This window comes from Aulostomus chinensis, chromosome 23, assembly GCF_037954235.1.
Source record: "Aulostomus chinensis isolate RoL2024-O1b breed Wild chromosome 23, RoL_Achi_v1.0, whole genome shotgun sequence".
In the NCBI taxonomy this organism is placed as follows: Eukaryota; Metazoa; Chordata; class Actinopteri; order Syngnathiformes; family Aulostomidae; genus Aulostomus; species Aulostomus chinensis.
Window position 1 is genome coordinate 19,964,982 of NC_141342.1, and position 20,842 is coordinate 19,985,823.

Below are 20,842 nucleotides of genomic sequence, written 5' to 3' on the forward strand. Positions count from 1 at the left end.
AACACGAAAACATGGAAGCCACGACGACTGAAAGAGAGACGCTTGATCAACAATGAGAACTTGAGGACCAATTTTCAGATCTGTGTTGCATTCAGCGTAGCAGCCGATGAGGAGTCAGTGTGTGTACAAAGAGAGAGTATTGTGCAGTGTGTATGGGTGTTTCTGACACATTCTTGTGTGTGTGTGTGTGTGTGTGTGTGTGCGCGTGCGTGTATGGGGTCAGCAGAGAGGCCGTCCCGCTGGAGCCTGCAGACTGATTTAGTGCTTCTCCCTGCAGACGGAGGTGTGTTTGTGTGTGTGCCTGTGATAGTAATACAGCCCAGTCTGTCCCTGCTGATCCTCCTGAAAACACACACACACACACACACACACACACACACGCAGGACAGCACCACACGAAGCTGAGCTGCGTTACAGACACAACAGGATGCCATTCACTGAGACCAGAGCCTCCATCAGCCGACCACTGCTGGAGAAATTCGCTTGCTTCACGTCACACAGCAACGAATGAATGGTCATGAAAAGGTGATGTGAGTCAGCATCATTGGTTACATCACCAGAATGTGAGGAAATGACACAAGTGTCAACATGATGGCAAACAGCGACTTAAGTTAGCATGCTAATCAGCTAGCAGCGATCTGACCTGTATGGTAATACCACTTGGTGCCTCAAGAGGTGATAGTGAGACTATATAGTGTATGCATAGGTGTGTGTGTGTGTGTGTGTGTGTGTGTTTGACTGCAAGTTGTTACCGAGCTCAAACATCTGCAGGGGGAGGTGGAGGAATCCCGACAGTGGGGTGTAGGGGTTGGACTGGCCAGGGGCGGAGCAAACATCGTCTGCAGCCGGTAGAAGCAGCAGGAAGGAGACGCTGTGACCGAGCTCCACCACCTCCTGACTGTAGAGACGGAAGTGACGGGCCTATGCACGCACGCAAACACACACACACACACGCACGCACGCATGCAACACACACACACACACACACACACACACACACACACACACACACACACACACTCATTCCGTTACACACTATATCAAAGCAGGTGTGAAAAGTGCCTCAGATGTAAAATGTGATGCCACCTGATGAACTGCTTGCTAACCTGCTAAGTGAAGTACCAGCTTCGTGACAGGCGATCTGTTACATCTATGCTCATATTTGAAGTACGTGTTCTTGATCGCCTCTGTTACACACCGTTGTTATTAACTTGAACCATGTTAAAATGGTGGAGTACCTGGTGCAGAGGTAGGTTGATGTGTTTCAGCAGGGATTTGATCGCTGTCTGAAGCTCGTAGTACAGTAAAGGGGCGTGGCTTTCTGGCCTGGGCTCCGCCTCCTCACTGTCCTCTGTGGTGGGGTCTTTCTCGCCTGCAGCTGACAGCGTCTGCATCCAGTCCCACTCCTCTCTGATGAAGAGAGAACACCATCACTATCTATTCATTCAAAACTGACCCGTCCACTCTCCCCCTGGAACTCTTGTTCGTTCAGCCTGAGGTTGACGATCAGGAGCGTCCGAAGCTCAGTCGATTGCTATCACCTGTTTTCAGGTCGTGCCCATTAGCATTCTTCTAGTTCTCCACTAGCAAAAGCTGGTTTTACACCTCGCAACATTCCTGAGGGAAACCCTCGTTTTGACGATGATCTCGGATGTTGTTTTTGTGCTTCATCTGTTTACTTTCAGTGCCTGAAGTACACTGAAGAAACAGACCCTGGAAAAACAAGCAAAAACAAGGCTCAAAGACTTTCTGGAGTATCTCAGTGATTCTTTTCTCTTTTTTCTCTCCCTTTGCCACCTGTATTTCTCCACTCTTGTACATCGCCAGTTCATCTTACCACACCATCCCAGCCATTGCTCCGCCCCCTCCAGTGCTCAGGGGAGCACCAATGCTTTCTCTGTCACAGTTGGAGCCGTCCGCTCCATCTTTTCACCTGACGGCGTGGAGTTTCACAAGGAGGTGGTAGCATGTGGGAATATCCTGTTATCCGCCCCCACCCCCCCGTCCCACAGCTCAGCTCCTGAGTCTCTGAACATGTTGAGGAGCCCCGCCACAAACAAACACGCTCTTTTGGTCTAATTTCTCTCAGACTAAACAAGCAGATGGACACTGCTGGAGGTTATTCTGTTCTTATCAGTCTGCTGGGAGGTGACTGACTCATTCAGCTTCTGCCGCTGGTGAAAACTCCGGCCTGATGGTGGGAGTCATCTGAACATTCTCGCCTCCTCTCGGGACCTCAGATTGAAAACACCGGGTTCATCTCTCCATCACGATTCTCTTTCTGTACATTCAGCTCCTTCAGCCTTGAGCCGCGCGCGTATTTTATCCATTCCTTCTTACTTCTATTGTTAACCCTCAGCAGTGAAAGCTTCAGAGTAAATCAGCTTTGTATTGACCCTGAACCCCTGTGTTTTATAAACTTACACTGAATGAGTTGACGGTACCGTCAGAACCAGCAGGTCAAATCAGGTACATTAAGCTCATACAAAAGCACACAAGGGCATATTTGACGAGGACCTGTTTTGAGCTGTAAACTGGATGAAATCTTTCATGTTTTCACTTACAGGTGCACCATTGTGCGAGGAGGGAATGTTAATGCATAGAAATACTTTGAACTTTATTGCCAGATGCATGTTGTTTTGAAGAGCACAGCACAAGCAGTGACCGGTCCGGTCCAGAACAGAACAGAAAGCGCTGACTCAGACAATCGATGGCAGGCGAATACCTGCAGCCTCGTTTCGGTAAAACAGACTATTTTGGAAACGCTGACTTCCTTTTAAAGGAAAGTAAAAGCTTAGCCATCCAATAACAAGGCTACTACGATGGCATCAATGAAGAGGGTGGTTCTTCTCATGTGAGGGGGTTATCATTATTATTTTCTTAACTAAATTAATTCAACCAGGAAATCCCCTGAGGTCAAGAGGCCAAGAATGTGTTAAACGTGTGTGTGTGTGTGTGTGTGTGCGTGTGATATGTTTGATAGCCTGTTGTATTCTTTTTTTTTAGCCTACTGCACCTTAAGGAGTTCATTTTAATTTCATTGTACAGTGACAACAAGGACTTGGTATTCTTTCTGATAAAACTCAGAACGTGTTTAAAAAAGTGATGTGTGTGTGTGTGTGTGTGTGAGAGTGAGATGTACCTGGACACGTTAGCATTGTCTCGTATGCGGGTGTGACAGAGCATGTTTGGGGTCCTCTGGGAGACCAGGACCTTGATCTGGTCCACCGAGCTGCTGAGCTTCAGGTAGCCCAGGTAGAGTCCCGGGGCCAGCCGGTGAGTGCTGCGCCGCTGATACGCCAAAATGTCCTAGAGGTCAAAGTTCAGGTTTTAAAAAAGAAGAAAAAAGTGGCTGAATTAGTGAGTAGAAGATTCTACATTCTACTTCTTCTTCTTCCTCCTCACCTGTATGGTGATGATGAGGATGTCGAGGGCGTACGGCTCCTCAGGTGTGGACAGAGACTTCCTCTGACTCTGCAGTTTGGTCACCTGCATCCACTTCCCACTGAACAGTGAGTGCTGACTCTCCGTATCACGAATGGTGACCAGCAGGACGTTGCCATGGCGATCCTTGATGGGCTCGTAGTGGACCCGACCCAGGTTGTGAGTTCCCAGGAGATTCTGCGGGTGGGGCGAGTCAGAATTCATCTATTCATCTAGCGGATTTATGAATTGCAGAGCAGAATGTTTAGATGTTGGTTGAGAGACTCCAAGTGCGTTTGGGAATCTTAAGCTGAATAAAAGCTCCATGATGTCACTTTGAAGTCAGAGTCCCACCTGCAGTTGCCCGGCAGCGGTGAGCATCTTGTGCCTGGCCTGCAGGGTGGAGGATGACGACATAGAGACCGACATACTCTGTCTCAGCCACCGCACGTCCTCCCACATACAGGACAGCTGCAGAGAGACGCAGGGACAGAAAGACCGAGTCATGAGGCTGCAGCACCTCGTAAACTTGCAGCTACTAGCAACCTGATGTCTGGAGAAACAAGTCACTGATTAAATCCCTCCTGGGCGAGTTGTTCAGTAAAGCCCCAAGATAACTACTGAATAAGCACAAAGACTGACACCCAGGGCTGCAGCTCTCAGTAACAAGCCCAGCTTCTATAAAGCCCAGTGGTCGGCCGCCACTTGAAGAGGCAGAAAAACCTTTGCAGTTTTTTTCCCCAAGCCATCCTCGAGTCCCAGTGGACATTTGAGCCAAGACTGAAGAAATTCCCTCCATGTGCTCCAGAGACAGAGTGTTAACAGAAGACCTGAAAACATGATGACCCTGAGAGGTAAAAAACCCCCACAGCTCCTGTCTTTGACTGGACAGTGACTGTGTGGAACAGACGGGTCAGTTTATTTTCCAAACTCAGAGAATCTGTTGAAGCTTGATGTGTGCGGAGCCAGCGGGGAGCACCTTGGTGAACCAGAGGAAGTCTTGCATGAGGGAGCTGCTGTAGGAGTCGTCCACCTCCACGATGGGGATCTGGTCCTCTGCCGTCACCAGTAAACTGTCCTTGTGGTAGAACACAGCTGCCAGGTAGATCCCCCTGCACACAGAGTGGTACATCCCACAGTTTAAAAAAAAAACAAAACCAAAAACTAGAGCTGTGGTGCATCATATGACCGTGACACACAGCTACAAATCCTGCACGTGACAACACTCTTCTATGTAGTCAATATTGAGGATGTGGATTCAAGATTTTGTTAGATGAGGTATCAAAGAGGAAGCATCTGAATGGCTGACAGCTGTCCATCAGCGAGCTGCTGACCATGAACGTCTTCTGTTTGCTCTCTTAATTCTCAGGCGCTCAGTGTGTCCTGCAGTCCGCCTGACAGCCGCTGGAGAAGACCTGCCTTCCTCAGATGGAATTCTGCCGTCTGTGTTTAACCAAGCAGCTTTGACTGTGTGTATATGTCTATATATACACATAGATATACACACACACAAATATATATAAATATACGATTGTATTTATTGACAATAGACAACATAATTTGCACTGACACATCTAATTTCTGACAGGAGAGACGACAGAGGATACGGGACTGCTGCCAGCAGGTAGTTGCGATGTAAAAACTCCTCCGTCCCTCCATCAACGACTGTCCTCAGGACAACATGAGGGGCTGTGCTGTTTGTTTAAGACAAATTTCCTCAGGGGAAAGTAAAGGTAATGTTGTCTATACTGGCGCTGATCGAGCTGCAGTTTCAAGTCTCCTCTTCACAGTTGGACTTCCTGACTGAGATGCTGTTAAGCGACTAGAAGTTCTGTCGGGCAGCTGTTCACTCTCTGGTCTTGTCACGATCGCTCACCAGTGAGGCTCCAGCACAGAGCCTCAGAGCAAAGAGGATATTTGAGGACACGACCTGTTCCTCCTGCTGCCGTCTGGCCTGAGATATCGAGGTATCCACAAATGTAGCTACAAGCAGACAGCGGAGCAGCTTTTTTCGTCTGACTCATCCTCCACATTAACCGGAGTTATCTGTTCATAGCTGCATCCCTCCACCAACCAGTCTCATGCAGTTTGCTGCACATGATACAGTGGATGAGGTGCAGGCTTCAATCACTCACTGCCCCCTCTAGGTGAGCTCTATCATGCCACACAGGGGTTGAAGATAGCACTTCATAACCTAGGCTATTAGTCAGGCGCTGGGCATGGCAATTCTAGATTGATGCCTGAGGCCACGCTGACATTTCACCTGAAAAGTCAGATTCCACAGACATGGACAGAGGCTGAGGGCAGCTTCTTATCACTATTTTGATGGATCGTTTCCTCATGATAACTGAGACTTTTGTTCTCTCCTGAGCTGCCATTTGCTTCCTGGAGATCACCAGATAAATGATCACATGAAAACCGGCTTGGTTATCTGGAGATAATCACCTCCAAGATCTCCACATCGCTGCATTAACAACATATTTACAGGCTCTGCGCTTGTTGGCTTCCATGCCCGGGAAGTTTGTTTTACAGACAGGCGGCATCCCAGTGAGACAAACATCACAACCAGCTGAACTGCACAAACCTTTTCAGTGTTTTCACAAACTTGTTGGAGGAGTTGAAGAGGTGTTTGAGACTTCTGGAGACCGACTGCTTCCTGCTGGGATTCTGCAGCTTGGACGTGTCTACGGACGAGAGAGTTCAGATTTGATTTGACGCGCAGTGAACATGCAAAACATGGCTTGGCTTGAGGATGTGACCTGGTGATGTCACTCTTGTTGGAGGTGAGCAGTAGCGTGTGAGTGTTTGTATTGTTTACGAGGTCTGCGGGGTTGAGCCACTCTCCCATGTCTGACTCAACATTATCTTATCTCATTCATTAATTCAGCCGTCTATCTCTTTTCCCTTCCTCCGTCCTTCTCGCGTCCTCTCTGGCTGCCTCCGGCCGTCCTCCTGCCACTCAGCGATGCCAATCTCCAGACCGAAGCGCCCCCTTCTTACTGAGGCTGATTAAGCGTCGCATAATGACCGTCCTGTAAACAGACGGCAGACGTGGAGCCGTCTGATGCTCACAAACGACCCGTGTAAACATGTCCAACGCTGTTACAGACCACAGTACAGACAGACCACAAGATGGGGGAGGAGGACTGGAGCACTTTAACGTCAAATCTGGACTGCAGCAAAAAAACAGGAGACTTAAGGAGGCAGGAGCTGAAACAGAGTTTTTATAGAGAGGCAGGGTGAACAAAAGAAACTAAAATGTGCATAATGTGACCTCTAACCCTTCTCTGTATGCTAGGGGATGCAGTCTTTTGACATGTTGTGGGTGAGGGTGAATTAAACAGGAGTAACATGCCAGATATTTTGGGGAGATGCACTAATCGTCCATTATTTTAGTGTCAGACAAGCAGATGCAGACCCTTCTCTCCGGTGCGTGACCTCGGAGGTCCAGACCACCATCAGACGGCTGACTGCTAGTTAGCGTAGTTGCAAAGTTCCTGTAAACGAATAAGGCTGTATGGAATTACAAATACTTTGGTTGCTCGTATTTTTTTATATATTTATAGAAAAGTACCAAACTCCGTGTGGATTTTGGGAGCGCATTTGTGATGAAAAACAAACAGGAATAAAAACAGAAATAAGAAGTTTAGTTGCAGGAAACACTTTGGCCCAAGATGTGTGTACAATAGGTTTGTTTCCAGTGTTGAAAACATATGAAAGACTATCGAAGTATTTCGAACATTTGAGCACGAGATATTAAAGACAGCAATTTGATAAGTGCCCTTCCAAAGTATTTTACCTGGTAATGTATCTCAGGAGACTGTAACTTGGAGACTAAAGGTAAAAGTTCAATAAAACCAGCTGGACTGTATTATTATAAGAAAAAAAGCAATTAATTAATGTTCCCAAAACCTACATGTGCTCTGGCCTACGTGGGGGTGAAGTGGTTCTGTCGGCCCCCCTTCATCCACACGAGCTCACAGCTGCCATGTTTCTGCGAGGCCCTGCGTGACATTACATTGATACATTTGTCCCGCAGCGTGAACTGAGCGCTATCAGAGAGTCGTCCTTGAGCCCGACGCCTGCAGCCGAGTCTGCCAAACGTCTGAGGAGCCAGCCGGTTTTCAACAGGCCATTCAGCAGCACACATAGCCTGTTATTTCAGTAGCAGGTTGAGGCTACCACCAGCACTCTGCGCCTTTAAAAGGTCTCTATGAGTTGGCAGCGCTGGAGGCTAACTGGCTTTGACAAGTGGATAATATGACAAGAGTGCACCGGCCTACTGTGCAGCGCTGCACGTCACTCTGAATAAATAAAGAAATGAGTTTTGGTTGGCGCGAGCTGAAAAACATGATTGGAGTTGATTAATGAGGCAGCCACCTTTCCATCTGACGAAGGGCGAGAGCAGCAGAGGGAGGGCAGCTTGTTTGGTTTAGTCCCTGAGCCGTTCCATGAGCCTCTAATCTTCCTCTACAATGCCGTTACTTCAGTTACCTAATTATTAGGGCGATGACAGGCATCACCTAATCACACCGATAAAAGCTGGGGGGGGGGGGCGAATGACACCCAGACACATGTAGACGGCAGCTGCCAGCAACATTTCAATCCAAACTTCTCGGAAATCTACAAAGAAAAATCGAAGTGAATGTGAAGAAGACGCAGCTGCATGAATTCAAAGCTTAAACGACAGAAAACCAGAAAAAAAGCATGACATTTGGGTCGGTTAATGGATTCCTTTGAGACGTTTTCATTATCATATAATATTTTAGTTATTCTCTGAGTTGTCCAGCCCTCGCCAAGCTTTTGACAGTGACTGAAAGACAGATGTGAACTGTAATTAATTTCTTCTGTGTGTTGTCAGACCTCCTCAGAGTCAAACTGCCGCTCCTTCACCTCCCTACGTTCCAGCAGGTAGTTGGCGCTTCAGACTCCTTTTTTCCGGGCGTCTTGGAAGAAGTGAAATTGTGATATCTCCTTTTAGCTTGCAGGCAGTCAAAGCCAGGCGGTGAGGCTAACACAGAAGTCGGTTTTACATTCACACGCACCAAGAACGTCTGTTCAATCGGAAGCCTGCGGGCCGTCATCGCCCCGCTGATCAGTTCTGACAAATGCATTTGATCGAACAACTCCTCGTGGCTCACTTCAAATTAGAAACCAGAGTTGAATCACAGCTGGTAAAAGAGTTGTTTGTTTTCAAGCTCCGTACAAAAGAATGGCTCAGTGTGCCCATACATGAGAGAAGGACAGCTCAGGTTCAGCCCCCGAGACCTGAGAGCACTGACAGCACAATCTGGTGGAGCAGCCCTGACCTACAGATCAGCAGTGCATCTGCAACAACATCTCTTTGTACTAAGCTAAGGCTGACACAAACAGTGGGCACGAGCACACACACCCACCCACCCACACACACACACACACACACACACGAATTAAGATATCCAGATACGCTACTAAATGAGCTCTCTCTGCTCAATAGTGGTGGCTTTGTAACTGCACCGATTCATTTCACACATTTATTTTTGGAGAATAAATTGAATAAATACACACCAGCGGAGACGCGCGGACACATACACACACATGCACGCGCTCACACACATTTGGGAGTGTACATTACATATTCACACACAGCTGGGTAATGACTATTTGAGCGTGTTCTCTAAGCCTAAATTCAAATTGTTGTTGTTACACTTTGCACTTGAATGAGTGCAGCATCTCTCTTTACTCATTTGGGGGTTTTCTCACTCAAATTTGTTACTTTTATTGTATTTTATCAAAAATGTTCAATAGTGATCAGACAACCAAGGCATCCACCCTTCTCTGGTGCAGCCCCACAGGCCCCTTAGAACCACAACACCCATCCACCTCCTCTGGTTTCTGGAGCTTCTCGTTCGCTTGCTCCTGGACCCAGACGTGCAGTTTGCTTTCACAAGGTGCGCAATATCGCCCTCTACTGCACAACAGTGATAAGATGAACTTATAAAAAATCTTGCCAATTTTGAGTGAAAGAATAAAGGAGCAGTTTGGAACTTAAGACCGGATTTTTGTGCTAAGGTTGGATTTTGGTTAAGGCTCGGGTTTGATACTCAGTTGTCACGGTTATGATGAGCGGGACGCTGAGGAATACATTCTGACGATGAGTGTCCTCACTAAGATAGATGTGCAAGAGTGTGTGCAAGTGTGTGTGCAAGTGTGTGCAAGTGTGTGTGCGGCGGGAAAGAAAAAAACCCAGTGTCACTCAACCAACACTGAGTCAACAGCTATGATGTCACTGGGGTCACAGTGCATAAAAGCGTGCGCGCACGCGCACACGCACACACACACACACACGGTCTCGCTCTGTCAGGACGTTCTCATGAAGCTGCTGTTTGTGCTCCAGTCCTGCACAGAATCACTCTATTCCTCCGTCAGACTCCCACCTTCCTCCACTCGGCTCACTGTGACTGCGTGCTGGGCTGAAAGCGTCAGCTGCGCAGGTGGCGGGACAGTTGACGGAGGGGGAACCGATTCAGATGTGGAACGACGACGGGGAATGTTAGGGGTATTGGGGCCACGGTCTCGATGATAATGTTGAAACATTTTGAGTCGGATTTGGTGAAAACAAAACAAAACAAAAAGTAAAACAAAAACTCCGTTAAAATCTTGAAACGTCCACAAGCTCCTCAACGATTCTACATTTAGGACAGCTCCCTCATATCCTTCATACTTGTTCACAAAGTCAGAGTTCAAACTCTTCTTGTGTGAAATATGATGGCCAGAGTGCTGATGTCATCGCTGGAGAGGGAGGGGCTGAAATCCCTCTGGCCTAAAACATCCTCAGAGACACCAGTTTCACTCGACAAACGTCGTTTTCAGGATTTTCAGCCGTTCATTTGTACACAAACTATCTGCAGTGCCACTCACCTCCGCAGCAGTAGTGAGAGTGTGTTGCTCGGACTTGCTGAAGCAGGCGTTCCATGGCCTCGATGTGGCCACGCCTCCTGGGCTCGCGGCCGTCGCTCTCTCGCCAATCTGTCAGCACACAGAGGATAAAATACTTCGCCTGGAGCAGCTTTGTGGATGAATTTTTGAAGAAAATGAAAATACAGTGAAGGAAAAGAAAGAAATGGAGATGTATTTATTTCAACAGAAGAAAATCCTTTCCATTTCAAGTAACCTTCAAGGACTTGAGAAGTGATTACTGAGTTTAAAACATGCATTGAGACTCTGATGTCTTTTCTGTGCACAGCAATTCAGATTCCAGTTTACAAAGTGGTCATGAACGCACCTCCATATGGATCATTTACACTTGTGGAACCGCACGTTACAAAGCGCTGTTGATGCCTAATCGAGTGACTGAACCTCTCTGGTGTGGATGGTGTGATGTGTCCTGCAGGGTGAGAGAGTTCTCGTGCAGCTGCTGAGAGTGAGTCAGGGCACAGGTGAGTCCGCTCCCGTACGATGGTGGGCTGCTCCAAAAACAGAACCCAACTAGGAACCGAAGGCAGCCTGTAACTGGAGCTCAGACCGACTCGGTCACTCCACCAGCTGCTCTGGCCGATGTGATCATGACAGATATTTCATTAGATCACCACTGTGATTCAAAAATGACCCACTAGATTCACTTCCAAGATCTACACATCAGACCAAAGCCCTACCTTGCTTTGGCAAGTATTACTTCGAGACCCAGCTTGTGTTATTTGACTGATTCACTCACCTCAGACCCAAAGGTTTCATTCCGACTGCTTAAGGCAGAAATTGACAGCCTCTGACTTGGAGGTACCGACTCTAATCCCAACACTCAACACGCAGCAAACCACTTCAGGGCCTTTTGGAGGTCACCATCAACAAAGAGGCAGAGAAGTGCTCTACTTCACCTTCAGTTCCTATCCATGAATATCAAGGGAATCAGTGGCAAACCCTGGAGGAGCCCAACACCCACGACACCGTATGAGATCATCTGAGGCTCCGACTCTTAAGCACGCAGCTCCTCCTCAAAAATCAACATTAGCATTTCATGACATCAATCCTCTCATACAAACAGGTATCAGAGACGCTGCCGGATGCTCATAGTTTACCTTCTGTACAATTAAAGATGGTTGTTCATGATGAAGCAGAATCTGTGAATATCTGCTGAGACTTTACTCTGTACCTCCCTTCCTTTTCACTTAAACATTTATGTGCAAACACACACCCACACACTATCTGTCCTTGTGGGCTTTATGACATATGCGCACACACACTTCAACACGTGCGTGCAGAGCCAGACAAATGTGTGGCATGGGCACAAACACACAACTCAAGGCCAAAGAGCTTGAATGTGGAGAAAGAGAGTCGTGACAGACGGCAGAGCATTTCAGTTGAGTGTCGTCAGACATCTGCCTCTGAAAATTTTAATTTTCTACATCTCTCCGTACAATCTAGACAATTCTCTCCGACATCCCTGGACAACCTCTAATTCCAGTCACAAGCTGCTTTGCTTCCATCTTCATGTAAAAGCTCTTCACTTCTGCTCCGGGCTTCTGAATATTTCAGCTCCTCTCATACAATGACTGACACTGATTATGCGTCTGCTGGTTACTCTGTGCTATTAAATTCTTTTCACTCTTTAAGAACATTTTTGTGGATAAAACTGGAACATAAACGGAGGTTAATTCTTGTAAGATGATGACAGGCTTTCAGGAGCTGCCAGTCTTTAATGATTCTGTCTCTTACAGATTCACGGAGAGAAACATTAGCCTATGAGCTGATGGAAAGATTTCTGCAGCAGAGATGTAAGTGTTGAGTCAGTAAGAGGCCGGGATCTGCTGGACACGGGGGATCATCAGCACGGAGTGGAAGGAGGAACCTACTGGAAGGGGCAGCAGATGGAGGGAGGGAAGATGCTGGCGGACCCCAGCCCTTCATGTTGTAGGCCAACACTCGCACATAGTAGAGGCGACCCTGAAAAGTAGAAGTGTTTAAGTCAAGATACAGCGAGTTTTGAATAGAAAACTAGAGAAGGGAGGTCAAGATTATGAGAATCCTTAGAAACAAGATAATCAAACACTAAAATGTGCTGTATATAAATCTATGGGGCACTCATGGCAATGAGGATGAATGTAGTTACTGCAGCGGTGCAGCAGCAGCAGCTATGGCACAAGAACAATAAATGCATGACATTAAACAGCCGTGTGGCAACAACGGGGCTATGACACGAGTCCGCCGGTTATATACCCAGTCTGCAGCTGATGAGATGCAGTCTTGACAAGAGTGAAAACAATATGTAAATGAACTCGGGGTCACACCAACATGGGGGATGTGGCTCCGGCTGAGGAGCGTTTGCTGGCTGGGTTATTTATTCCGCTGCGGTGTCTCTGAATATCTTCAGGTCTATTGTGGGAGCGTCTGATGGCCGGCTGAAGCTCTGAATTGGGTAGACAGTCGTGCATAATCACAACAGCCTCTCTAAATGTCACGAATGCGGCGCAGCTAAACGCTCAACAACAAAGTTAAACGGAGACAAAACATCCCAGCGGTGTCTAGGCAACACACAAGACCAATTTACCGTGGCAGAGCCTTGAATGAGGACTAAGACCCCTGCAACTTCTCCAAGTCAGAATAATAACCTGGAAGGTTCATTCAGACCAGTGTGATGGAGGTCAGCATCGGCTGAAAGACCACGGCGATGGAGCCTGCGATGCTGTTGCATTCGCAGTAATTAGGCACCGACTGAGCTGCAGACGTTTGCAGAAACAAATACTGTATTCCTGCTCATGCAGAGCTTCAAACACGACCTAGACAAGAGAGAGTTCTTCCTCCTTGACGCCATGAGCGTCCCCACAAACCTTTATATATCCGAGCAGTGCCGTTGGAAGTGCCGACACAAAATGTATGACATTCACTGCAGTGTTTGTCAGAAGACGTTTCAATAAAGGCGTTTCCATGGCGCATGTTACATCAGCATCGTACTCAGAGGAACGTCCTCATTTCCATCGAAGCGTAGCCACTGTAACTGTGGTAAAAGTACTCGTAAATGAATGAAGGAGGACGTGAGGGGCAAAAACACGGATAAAGCTTGTGTGCGGAGGGGAGGAGTCAGAGCAGTGACGCTGGCGTTACCGTGGTGAGGCTGCTGATGGTGCACTTCAGCGTCTGCAAGTTGTCCAGCACCACCTCTCCAGCCAGCAGCGAGAAATCCTTCAGGCAGCTCCACTCCACTAGACACACATACACAGACACACGCACGCGCATCAGTCGGATTCGGGGGACGCGGCATTGCTCATCGACCTTCATCACTGTCTTTTTACGTCCATTTCTATCTCCGTTCCTCTCTCAGTCGTGTCTAACCACACCGGCATGTGATTACATCCCTCGACTGTAATACTTCGCCCCTGGCCCTCCACTCGCAGGAATGATTTAGAGCGATGGAGGAGTTAACTACACCAACACCTTATCATAATCCCCACTATATTACATATTTATACAACTTTTGATTGGCCTGTAATGTTTCCTCTGGGCTCTTCACGTAGCCGTTAAGGCTGTGTCTTATTAAACTGAGAACTCAGCAGCGGATTTGTTCACATTTGGCTCAAAGGTCCACTGGGACTCACCGCCGATGTTCAGGATCAGTTATTTGGACTAGGATTGTTGGACAGCGTGGCTGTTCGTGCCGCGTGATTTTGAAGACATATCCGACGGCAGTAACTCTTGACGGACACTGTGTGTTCGTTTAAACATTAACAACTCGAATGATAATGGCGTAATTTTTGTGGACATCCGACTCACGGAGGGATGTCTCCTTCAGGTCTGTCAAATATGACCTTGTAGGTAGCAACACAATATCGCACCTTCCAGCGATTTTCAAACTACAGTCGTCCATCTTAGGATTTCGATTACTTCTGCAGTGGTTATAAACGACATCCACGTCCTGGCTAAGTCAAAGCGCCCCCTACAGTACAAGAGAGAAATTACTGATCGACAAAACAAATCTTGTTGATTGTAAGAAAAGAGTTTCGCCATGGTGGTGCATCTGTGCCAGTTCAGAACTTTCTAGAATTCAGACTGCATGAGCGTCAGATCCTACATGCCGCTGCGTGCGGTCGCTTGTTTTTTTTACCTCTGTACTTGGTCACAACGGTGGAGTTGAGGCACCGCGGCTCCTGGAAGCTGACGGTCAGCGTGGTGCTGCTGCTCACGCTGAGACGAACCATTGACGGGGCCTCCGGGGGACCTGAGCAGGGGCAGGGAGACGCGTCACCAAGTAGCATCCATAGGCGCTGCTGTTAATCATACGTTCCTCTACGGGAGAAATCTTTTATTTCTGCTAAACCTTCATAATGTGTGTGAAAATGTCCGAGAGATTTCTTCCGACGCGGGAGGCTGCGTCTCTGCGGCCGTCCCCCCTTGCTGAGACACATCTCAGGTTATTACTTTAAAGCACTTAACAAGAAACACGTCAGGGTCGTTCTGCCTGAATGTGAATCGCTGCAGAAATCGATTCAAAGAGCACAAAACAACGTGAGGGGTTCATTTGGAAGTGGCCAGGACCCTCCACCCTACCAGCAACCCCCCCCCCGCCTCACATGCAGAAAGACCGCTTTGGGCCCTCAGACACTTTTTCTTTAATTTGATTTTGAAGAAAATCCTTTGACAAACTAGCCCACTCGTGGAAAGTTAAGTGACACTTAGAGGGACAGGCCTGACCCCGAATTAAATGTGTTTTTAACGAGAAACACCCCGACTCTTAAGGTAATTGGCACTGCTCCACGGCGGGGGGTTGGGATTCCTCTGGGGAGGTCTCGGCCAAAAACACGTTTAATTTCAGTTTTATTCAAACTTCGCGACTGTTGGAAAAAAAACAGCTGTCCTCTTTTTTTGAAGAAAGAATTTGAACCAAGTCTTTAAACTTCTTTTCTTGCTGATTCAGTCATGACGTCTCTTTCTTTTTTTAGATCGAGAGATTTAAATAACGCAGAAGCTGAGAACCACCGTCCTCAGAAATCCTCAAAAAAATTTTTTTAAAAACAACCTTTTTTAATTGAAGTTAATTAACTTATTAGCCTATTTTTTAGACAGATTATTTTGAGACAGACAGTCAATTTAGCTCACCTGAACGTGTCGCAAGTTAAACTGTTAATTAAAAAAAAAACCTTCACTAATTAATGAATTCAAAATAATGAGGTTCATTCTCTTGATAACTATTAAAAGATTATTAATTAAGAGAGTCATCACAAACAGTGCTCCGCTCACTTTCTGTCCAATGGGAAAAAGGTAAATCTCTTTTTTGCAATTTAGAATATTTGGTAACTCTCGATGTCTGTGTAGGTTCTCATTCATCCAGGTCATCGTAGATCGAAGCCAAGTAAAATCTGGTCAACTGGACGTAAGTTTATCTTGAAGACGTTTCACCTCTCATCCGAGAGGCTTCTTCAGTTCTAGTGAAGAGTGTGGAAACTCCAGCTTATAAACCTGTGTGGGAGTGGTCAGTGCTATTGTGGTGGAAACGACCCTCCCGAGACTCACCTGGCCTCCCCAAACGACAGTCGTTCAGCACAGCTCATTAGCATCTGAGTGGTCAGTGAAACTCCCTGACACCGCACAACGACTGTCGTTTGGGGAGGCCAGGTGAGTCTCGGGAGGCTCGTTTCCACCACAATAGCACTGACCACTCCCACATAGGTTTATAAGCTGGAGCTTCCACACTCTTCACTAGAACTGAAGAAGCCTCTCGGATGAGAGGTGAAACGTCTTCAAGATAAACTTACGTCCAGTTGACCAGATTTTACTTCGCTTCGATCATTTGGTAACTCTCCCTCTCTCCTCCCTCCTTCCCTCTCTCTCTCCCCCTCCCTCCTCTCTCTCTCTCCCTCCCTCTCTCTCCCCCTCTCCTCCCTCCCTGCCTCTCTCCTCCCTCCCTGCCTCTCCCTCTCCGCCTCTCTCTCTCCTCCCTCCCTGTCTCTCCCTCTCCTCCCTCCCTCTCTCTCCCCCTCCCCTCCCTCCCTCCCTCCCTCTCACTCTCTAAACTTCCTTTTCCTAGTCATCTGGGTGTCAGCAGGATTACACCGATCCTACAATGACACAGTGATTCTGGATATCACGCTGACAGTTAATTAAAAATTTCAGGCACATTTCAACAGTCAGACTCTTAACGTGTAGGATTTTAATTAAAAAGTGGGTGGAAGTCCAATGTGTTCATAGCTTTAGTTTGCTTGCCGGATGTTGACCTACTTATTTTGAAGTATTATGCTGCTTATGAATCATTTAGCATTCATCATATTTGTTTAGGGCACATTTGTTGGGTGGACAGTATCAACCCAATCTGGCAACACTGGCTGTGTTGCTCTGCCGAGCGTCTGCCGAGCGAAGGAAGGATGTCCTCGATAGGTGACAGCATGGAGGTCCACTGGAACCGGGCGGATGACTCACGTGTGTGCTGGAAGCCCGTCCTCATGCGTTTGTACAGCTTGCTCCTCCACTCCCAGGCCCTCAGCTGTTTGTCTTTGTGGCAGGCCTCCAGCGAGAGGCCGTCCCTCTGGGCCTGCGCCGCCAGGTCTGCCGCCCGCTGCTCCGCCTCCACCACCAGAGAACTCAGGTGGGCCTCCCGACTCTCGACACTCACGACTGCAACACAGACCACCAATCAACTGAGTTCAGAATGACAGGAAGGGCTTTTCTGCCTCATGCTGATGCATGATGGGAGGGTCATGTGGAAAAATGGGGTAATGAGACACGGTCAACTACCTGCCTGTCAAAGTCTGGGGATTTCTGAAGGTCTTTCTTACAAGCGCACGCCCCTTGCACGTGGTCAAGGACGCGCCTTATCGGAAACGACACTCACCCACAACTGTCCAGGGTGAGAGAAGGTGTCCGGTGAATCATGTCCTGATGAGACTGTCTCAGTTCCTAACCCATGAAAATGTTTCACGTGACACTCTTCAGCACCCCCGGGGGAGTGCAGTGTTCACAAGTACGTGACTGCAGCACAGCACTGTCCTAAACACTTTGGATTGGTTCTGGAATGCAGTTTTTTTTTTTCTTTTTTTTTTACAACACGCCTGAAAGAAACGACAGGCGCTGTCCACACAGCTCCAGAGGTTAGCATCTGGAGCTACGGAAGTTACCCAACAAGCTTTCACTGGCTCCATAGTGTGGATTGGAGCACCAAGAACTCCTCAAATGTGGGTCTCAGATTGGAAGCAGCTGCAAATCACTGGGTCCACCTGAGTTAGGGGTTCCCTTCAGTGTCGGCGGGAATCAGAGCTGATAAATAACCATGTCTACTGTAGAGTCATTTGAATGCTGGGTAAATTTGTTCCTGTTGCTGAAAATAAAGCCTGATTTTTGCACGTCTTCTGGCCATTGTGACAGGAGCTCCACTGATCCAATCCCCTTTTAAAGAAACAAAACTTGGGAGGTTTTCCAGGAAGCAGGTGGAGACGAATGCCTGAACACGAGTACCTCCGTCAACAGAAGCAGGGTTCTGAGCTGCACTTTCGTTCACTCCAAGTTAAAGAAACTTCCACCTTCATTTACCTTTTGATGTCTAGTCATCTCTTTTCATTTCATCCACATCCCTGCAAGGAGATGCTGGGTACGCTATCGATCCTGTCTGTTAGAGATGCACAGGTGGTTTAAGAGTTTATGGCCCTGTATCCACTCTGTTTATCCTTCCAAATATCGACCTACTAAGCGTCTGATGTCTTTCAATGTTTCTTGGCATTCAGTGGTGCATAAATAAATGGTTCAATCACTGCAGGTAGAGGGCAGTGACATCCTGCATGCTTAGTAAAGTACTAATAGACCGTACGTACATTTGTCCCCACTCTTATTCCTCTAGTAGCTCACGGGTCCTGCCAGTCGATTTCAAAGTATATAAATGATTTTTTTAACCATTATATTAGTTATTTGTGAGCCAAAGTGACAATTTTAAAGAAATAAATCAATAAAGACTGTGACATATGAATCACGTTGGTGAGAAAGCACGGCGCGTCAGACTGAAAGTGCAGCTCCGTCTGTTTATTTCTACAAGGAGGATGAAAGAAAACATGACAGCAGACCTCAGGACCTCATCTGGGAAGCACATGCACGCTTGTGGTCTGGTTAGTGCTCGACGGTGAGAACATGTTCTCCTCCTGTCAGGTATTGAAGGTTTTCTCTTGTTCGTGTGGAGACGACGGAGTCAAAGCGGCAGTTTCAGCCCTGTGAAGGCCGCAGAGGTTGAGGCAGAGTCGTGTTTCACAACGAGGGGAAACAAGAGTGTCCATGTGAGAGGGAGGGAAAAAAAAAAAAGAACAAATCAAGGCCAACAAGATGGAAAGTATCTCATGTAACCATATATGGTCCACAAGTGAACATCCAGTAAGTCTGAGGGAGAAGGAAGCAGAAAGAGTCAAGCTGTAAAAAGACTGGTGCTGCAAGTCTGGAACTGAGATGCCCGTTTCCACCCGGGAGTAGACGAGCTGGCTTTTTCTGGAGTCCCGTTTGTAGGGAAGGCTGAGTGTAGTCCCCCACCCTGGTCTTGAACCCGGGTCCATGTGGTACTAAACGCCCTCTCTGACCAGAACAACAGCCAGCCATATCTCACAAACTCTTAAAGTGTGAGCCTGTGTCTTGAGCTCACAAAGATGACTTTTCCCTTCATTGCTTCACGATGTCTCCAGAATACACAGCTTTGCTGCTGTTAAACACTTTATTTTTGGTTCCTTCAAGGTAAAAATACGTGGCTGGGTCTTTTGGCAATCGCGGTTAAGTAATGCAGGAAGCAGAAAATGTCTTTGTGAGCTGAAACCTATTTGGCTGCAATGAAAAGGTTTCCCTTGACAGCGCTGTGCTGGATCCAAAGGATAAAGACAGCCCTCCAAACAAAACCTCTTCATCTTGATTTTCCTTTGACTAAATAGCGAGAATGTAGCGAGAGCTTTTATACACACGGTGTAAAAATAGAGCAATAATAAAATGGGCTCAAGTCTGATGTGATCTCAGCATTCAGCTTTTATATTTACTTGTAGGAAGAATTATCAGAGGCAGAGTTTGTGTGTCTGAGAGTAGACACGGCTGGAAACTTCATGTGTGAATATTTACCTTCTGACAGCATCGCAGTTTATAGGGTTTTATGCTACTCGTCTTTCTGCACGCTAACATGAAAAAACAGCTTGTTTGCTAGCTGATGCGAGCACACAGAACAGGTATGAAGTCTGACCGAAACTTTCATTAAAAACACACCTGCATGTGTGTCCAAACATCGCCTCCTCACTGCTCTCGCTATCCCGTCCAGGTCTTATTCATGGGCCGTGACAGCAGCACAGACACACGAACAGAAACAACGCCCTCATTGACCGCCGAGGGTGTGCGGCTCCAGAGAACTCCACTCTTCATTTAACGTTCTGTATCTTCCAAATGGAAATGATTTTTATGTTTGTTTTCATGTAAATAAGCCACTTCTCAGTCTTGTTTTCACAATTCCAGAGCAAACGGTGATTGGTGGAAACCACTGGGGTTACGCAGAGGTGGAAATTTTTCAGTAAATTTCTGGAGAGTGTCTGGAAATTTTCCTTGGGAAGTTAAGCTTGTTTTAACCTTTTTTTTTTTGCAAAAGAGCATTCCATGGAACTTAATAGGAATATGGTAAATTTGAATATATATATAAATACACACATATATATATATATGAGTTAATAGAAATAAAGTATATTAACATGTCATTGAAGGTTTTGGTCATTTGGGTTCATTTCTCATCTTCTTTACTCAAACTGTGGATTCTGCCTCATGCAAAGACAATTAGCATCTTGCAGCTCCAGCAGTTTGACTCAGGGACAACACACCATCTCAGACCTCCCGACTGAGCTGAGAGTTTGATCCCGAACATTAAGAAGCTTCCAGCAAAGAAACACTACACGCATAAAACTCCCGATCAATTATCTGTGCTGCCGAGCTCCTCGCTGGATAATAAGAATACGAGAATGAGCTGAGGTGTTTCATTCGGTCTCCTGATGACGACAACCGTTCCTTGGATAACAGTCTAATTAGTGGGTTTAGTTTTGTGTTGTGACACCGGGGCGTCCACTTCCGCGATGATGTGTCATCTGAGACGTGCCGGATCACTTAATTGAATGGAACTAATTGTTACTTCCTGTGAGATGTGATACGGTTGGCGCGGAGTGAATTGTAAAGTGATCCGCGCGACAAACTTCAGAGAGTAGCTGATGAATAAACTGCGGTGCAGTAAGGCCCCCCTCCCCCGACTCGTGCAGCAGTGTGTGGATATTCAGCACTTTTAAGAACTTATTTTGATAAAATCACTTGCTATTTTTATACTGTTCAGACTCCGAAGGAGCTTGGATAAAGTTTCTTCATGGAGCAGACCAGCCTCTGACGCAACATTTACACGAGTGAAAATATCAGAGACGTTAACGAGCCTTCAGAGGCGGAACACGCCAGCCTCTTGGGAAACACAACTGTCGCC

The 20,842-nt window shown here is 47.0% G+C and overlaps 1 protein-coding gene across 4 annotated transcripts in view; it reads right to left on the minus strand.

The window, feature by feature from the left end:
* Nucleotides 1-20,842, minus strand: part of ankfn1a (ankyrin repeat and fibronectin type III domain containing 1a) — an 88,297-nt gene that overhangs the window by 11,052 nt on the left and 56,403 nt on the right. For all 4 annotated transcript variants that reach the window (XM_086195371.1, XM_086195372.1, XM_086195373.1 and 1 more), the window contains exons 10-21: nucleotides 16,807-17,001; nucleotides 14,498-14,611; nucleotides 13,501-13,598; nucleotides 12,252-12,342; nucleotides 10,324-10,431; nucleotides 6,008-6,107; nucleotides 4,403-4,535; nucleotides 3,778-3,894; nucleotides 3,406-3,621; nucleotides 3,143-3,309; nucleotides 1,239-1,410; nucleotides 753-921 (exon numbers count right to left, since the gene is read on the minus strand). In XM_086195371.1, coding sequence (XP_086051497.1) covers nucleotides 753-921; nucleotides 1,239-1,410; nucleotides 3,143-3,309; nucleotides 3,406-3,621; nucleotides 3,778-3,894; nucleotides 4,403-4,535; nucleotides 6,008-6,107; nucleotides 10,324-10,431; nucleotides 12,252-12,342; nucleotides 13,501-13,598; nucleotides 14,498-14,611; nucleotides 16,807-17,001 — 1,680 coding nt within the window. The remainder of the gene's footprint in view (nucleotides 1-752; nucleotides 922-1,238; nucleotides 1,411-3,142; nucleotides 3,310-3,405; nucleotides 3,622-3,777; nucleotides 3,895-4,402; nucleotides 4,536-6,007; nucleotides 6,108-10,323; nucleotides 10,432-12,251; nucleotides 12,343-13,500; nucleotides 13,599-14,497; nucleotides 14,612-16,806; nucleotides 17,002-20,842) is intronic.